Source organism: Chaetura pelagica, unplaced genomic scaffold, assembly GCF_000747805.2.
Source record: "Chaetura pelagica isolate M959 unplaced genomic scaffold, ChaPel_1.0 scaffold911, whole genome shotgun sequence".
Taxonomy (NCBI): domain Eukaryota; kingdom Metazoa; phylum Chordata; class Aves; order Apodiformes; family Apodidae; genus Chaetura; species Chaetura pelagica.
The window spans coordinates 513,884-518,874 of record NW_009952354.1 but is presented as its reverse complement, the minus strand read 5'-3'; the positions used below and the strand labels follow the sequence as shown (position 1 = coordinate 518,874).

At 60.0% G+C, this 4,991-nt stretch overlaps 1 protein-coding gene across 1 annotated transcript in view; it reads right to left on the bottom strand.

The window, feature by feature from the left end:
- The window catches only part of RLTPR (RGD motif, leucine rich repeats, tropomodulin domain and proline-rich containing), a 47,402-nt gene that overhangs the window by 39,971 nt on the left and 2,440 nt on the right, over positions 1-4,991 (bottom strand). Inside the window, 9 exon segments of the mRNA XM_010007853.1 lie at positions 176-285; positions 497-583; positions 723-817; positions 1,037-1,125; positions 1,201-1,276; positions 2,433-2,506; positions 3,041-3,111; positions 4,089-4,186; positions 4,423-4,571. Coding sequence (XP_010006155.1) covers positions 176-285; positions 497-583; positions 723-817; positions 1,037-1,125; positions 1,201-1,276; positions 2,433-2,506; positions 3,041-3,111; positions 4,089-4,186; positions 4,423-4,571 — 849 coding nt within the window.

The window sequence follows — 4,991 nt, the reverse complement described above, 5'->3', positions numbered from 1 at the left end:
AGGGAACCCAGCCCTGAGGTGCCTCCTGGCTCCAGGTGGCATCTCCCAGCCTTCCACAAGGAGCTGCCCAGGGATGTCCCCAGTGCATCCTCCAGCTGCTGCTGGGAGGTGCCACAGCCACCACTTCCCTGGCCCCAGGGTGCTGCAGGGGGCTGAAGCCACTGCCCCCACTCACATGAGTGTCCTCTCCAGCCAAGGTGCCAGGGTTCCCAGAGAGGTCCAGGTGTTGGAGGGAGGACCAGGTGGCTTTGTTCCCTGCCAGGGCCTTGCACAAGGTGCCCATCCCTGCTCGGGGAAAGGGGAGAGGGGGATGCCCAAGGGTCCCCCTGCACGGGGGACAACCTGGGGCAGAGGAAGGAGCACGTTCCTCCAGCTGGAGCAGCAGGACATCTCATCCTTGAAGATGCCCTTTTCGAGGTGGCCCTGTGGTCCCTCCAGCTCCAGCTGTTTGGTGCCACCTTGTCCCCAAGCCCTGGGCAGGGGATCTGGGCTCTACCTTTGGCCGTGGGCATCGTCCTGGCCAAGCTGAGGCTCTGCAGGCCCCTGGGACTCTTCTCCACGTGCCTGCTGAAGGCAACGATCCCTGGTGGAAGAGCAGAGAGCCCTGAGGAGCTGGGTGTCCATCCCACCCAGAGCTACAGCCCCCCAGGGTGGGGGGCCAGGGGGGTGGGACCCGGAGGTGACCATCCCTTGGCACGGGTGGCAGGTGAGGAGTTGGCTACCTCTGTCTTCCAGCTGGTTGCCAGCCAGGTTCATGGTGTGCAGGACAGAGCTGGGGTGGCTGCTCAGCACCTGGGCCATCCTCTGCACAAAGTCACTGTGGGGGGGGAGAAGGACCAACCACCTGAGCAAACCTCAGACACCTGGACCTTCCACCAGCCCCAGAGCTTCTGCAAAGGGGGGCTGAGGGTCCCTGCTCCCAGGGAGCTTCATGCTGTGGAGAGGACAGGGCACCAAAACCCCCCAGGCACCTGAAGGAAGCACCACCAGGCTGCCAAGACCCTCTTCCCAGCACCCAGGAGGACCCTTTGCTCACCCTTTCAACCCACTGTTCTCCAGCACCAGCTCCTCCAGCGTCACCGACTTGCTGAGCATGTAGAGCAGCTGCTCCGAGATCTCCTGGTTCTGGCAGGAAGGAAGAAGGAAGAAAGTCCTTCTGGCAGCCTGGCCACCTCTGCTGCCCCCAGCACCACCACTCACCAGCCTGAAGTCCTTGCAGGAGAGCTTGGTGAACCACAGGTTGAAGGACAGGGCGGCCACGCTCAGCGCCACATCCCTGCGGGGGGCAGGGGGAGGGGGCTCAAGGGGGGGCCCCAAGACACCCAAACCACAGGGTGCCCAGAGGGTGTCCAACAGGGCAGAACCACTCAAGTGTTCTGCTTGGAAAAGACCTTCAAGATCATCAAGTTCAACCTTTCACCCCAGCCCTGCCAAGGCCACCACTGCCCCATGTCCCTCAGCTCCACATCTACAGGGCTTGGAAACCCCTCCAGGGATGGGGACTCCACCCTGGGCAGCCTGGGCCAGGGCCTGACAACCCTTTGGGGAAGAAACTGTTCCCAAGATCCAACCTCAACCTCCCCTGGGAAACTTGAGGCCATTTCCTCTTGTCCCATCCCTTGTTCCTGGGGAGCAGAACCCGAACCCCCTGGCTCCAACCTCCTCTCAGCAGCTGCAGAGCCAGCAGGTCTCCCCTCACCTCCTGGTCTCCAGGCTGGACACCCCCAGCTCCCTCAGCTGCTCCTCACAAGTTCTCCAGACCCTTCTCCTTGTGCTCCAGCCCCTTCCCCAGCTCTGGACACATGTCCATGAGTATCAAGCAACCCACAAACCCAGCTCAGCTTCTCCAGATGATTCCCTCAGGGAAAATTAAATTTCATCAAAACATTTTCACACTCTGGTCAAAAAAATCTGATGGTTTGGGTTTGTTGGGCTTTTTTTTTTTTTAATCTTTGGAATTCTGAGCTCTGAGGTAAAAACTGACACAGGTTCTGCTTGACTGGCCCCAAACCTCAGCTTGAACCCTCACACCACCTTCCTCAGGGTGAATTTGGGGGTAAATGGGGGGGGGCACAGATGGAGCCCAAAGCCCCCCTGGGAGCATCTAAAGCCCTGGCAGATATTTTTGTAGAGATCTATTTGTACACCCGGGGGTGCAGAGGGACCTGCTTTGCATGGGGAAACACCTGCCAGCCCGTGGCCACCAGGAGGGTTGGTTCTCCCCTCGTGACTCTACTGAAGTGTTGAAAATGAATCACAAAGAAGAGTTGTCACCCCGTGGGACTGGGGGTGGTGGTGGCTGGTGCCACCAGGCTGCCCGTGTGGCACCTCCAGGGCGTGTAGGGGCATCAAAGCTTCCAAGAGGAGCAGGGGAAGGTGTGGGAGCAGCTCTGCTGTGGGCAGGGGACACCTGGCATGGCCAGGGGACTCACCTGCTCTCCAGGTGGCTGAAGTCCAGCAGGTTGAACTCCCGGCAGTCCTGGCTGTGGTAGATGTTGTCCACGTCCTGGTGGGGATGGACAGGCCAGGTGGGTCAAGCTCAGGAGTTTGTGTGTGCCTGGTGGTGCTGGAGGGAACTGAGCCCTTGGGGGACCCTCCCCTGGGAAGCTCCTTTGCCTCAACCCCCTCCCCTGCAGCTGGTTGGGCACAGCGCCCAGGTTGGTGGGACCAGGGCTGGGGTCTTGGATCCCCTTCTGCAGGGACTGGCCAGAAGGAGGGAACACCCCACCAGGCCGGTGGGAAGGAGGGGTGGAGTGCACCAGTGTCCCATGGGATGAGGGGAACAGCTGGTCCTGCTGTGGCCAGTCCCATGCTGGGTTCTCCTCCACTGGGGACAACCCAACGGGGTCCCAGGTCCCCAGGGACATGAAACAGCCAAGTCCAAAGCATCTCATCCCTACTCCCACTTGGATCCCACCCCACCGAGGAGCACTCAAGCCAAGGAGAAGTGCAATTCCCAGCTCTGGGATGTCCCTGCAGCCCTGTTGAGCTCCTCTGCCAAGGGGGACACTGTGTCCCCTCCCGGGGGGTCCCAGCTCACCCACTGGATCTCCTCCCGGAAAGCGAAGCCGTTGTAGTCACAGAGAGCAGCGTAGGTCTCTGAGAACCCCCCTGTGCAGAGAGAAGGTCACCCTGGTGGCAGAGCCCAGAGGGACAGGGATCTGCTGGAGAGAGTCCAGGGGAGGCTACGAGGATGATGTAGGGGCTGGAACATCTGAGAGACCTGGGGCTGCTCAGTCTGCAGAGGAGAAGACTGAAGGGGGATCTAATGAATGTCTCTCAATACATGAGGGCATCAAGAAGGCAGGACAAGCTCTTGTCACTTGTGCCCTGGGACAGGACGAGGGGTAATGGATTCAAACTGGAGCCCAGGAAGTTCCACCTGAACATGAGGAAGAACTTCTTTGCTGTGAGGGTGACAGAGCCCTGGGACAGGCTGCCCAGAGAGGTGGTGGAGTCTCCTTCTCTGGAGCCTTTCCAGCCCTGTCTGGATGCCTTTCTGAGTGACCTGCTCTGGTTTTGGTCCTCTCTGGCAGGGGGGTTGGACTGGGTGATCTTTGGAGATCCCTTCCAACCTCTATTATTCTGTGATTCCCCCAGGAACATGGAGAAGACCTCTGGGGAGGGCAGAAAGCAGGAGAAGGATGGTGGAGACTCCCCCTTCCCTCCTCAAAGAGGCCAGGGTGTCCAGTGGGAGCTGCTGCCCACCCATAAGTGGCCACACCACTGCAGTTGGCCTGGCCATGGAGATACCAGCTGAGGTGCATTGCATGATGTTCAGGGTGGCATCCTGCTCCAAACCAGACCCCAGGAGAAGCCCCTGGCCCTGCAGCCCCCCACGCCAGGTGGGTGGAAGGACCCACCCAGGTGGACACTGAGCATCCTTGTCCCACAGCTGCTCCTTTCTGGGGAGCCACATCCCCTCAAACCTGCTCCTTTGGACCTCCCCACCACAGGTGCCCTGCCATCATGGGGAGGACCTTCAGCAGAGCCAGCACCGATGGACCTGGAACTGTGATGGTCCTCAGGGTGCTCCAACCCTCCTGGCTGCTCCTGGAGGAGATGTGGGAGGAGGAAGAAGGACATACCACAGGGCCCGGGGCTGCTCCTCAGCATTTCATCCAGGGAGTCCAGGATCTGCAGGATCCTCTGGTACAGGTTGGGGGGAGAGTTCTTGAGCAGTGTCCTAGGGCAGGAGCAGAGGGGCTGGGAGAGGAGCATCCCCCACCACTCTGGGCTTAACCACAGCCCCTGAGTGTGAAGGTGACCAGGAACATCCTTCTCCAGGTGACAGGGGAGCAGGGTCTGGTCTCCCAACCCCCGATGAGAAGGTGTTAATTGCTAATTCATCCCAGATTTGGCACTTTCCCAAGGCTCTGGTACCTACACAGCTACCCCAGGAGGAGCAGCCAGACACCTTACCCAGGATCTGAGTCTGGGAAGACCTTCTGCAGGGCCAGGGTGACATGGATGACCACCTGCTCCAGCTCCTGGAAGGACAGGAACCGGAAGGCGAAAGACGCTGCCTCCGTTTCTATGACAACCTGCAGGCTCCAAAGGACACCAGATGCCTGAGCTGGCAGTGTCCCCAGGGTCCCCAGGGTGACAGCCACCACCTCCTGCCTTGCAGACACCCCCAGGAACCCAGCAGAGCACCAGGGACTGGGGGTAAAACCCACGCACAGGAGCTTGGGACGTGCCCAAATAACCCAGAAACCTCCCCAAAATTCAAGCAAAGCTGATGCCAAGGGTTGGGGTGGGGGGTGGGGGGGTGAGTGCAGCCTTGGCTGTGCCCCAGTTCCCTGTTGGAGCTTCTCTAACCAGGATTGGAAGCACTTGGAGCTTTTTGGTTCCTACCAGGGGCAAAAATAAACAGGAATTCAAGGCTAAAATCCCAGGGCAACACGTGCCCTGATTCCCAACTGGGCTGAGCTGGGAATTGGGAGAGAGATGTGGAGCTGCCTGGGGGGCACTGGGGCTGGACCTGCCTG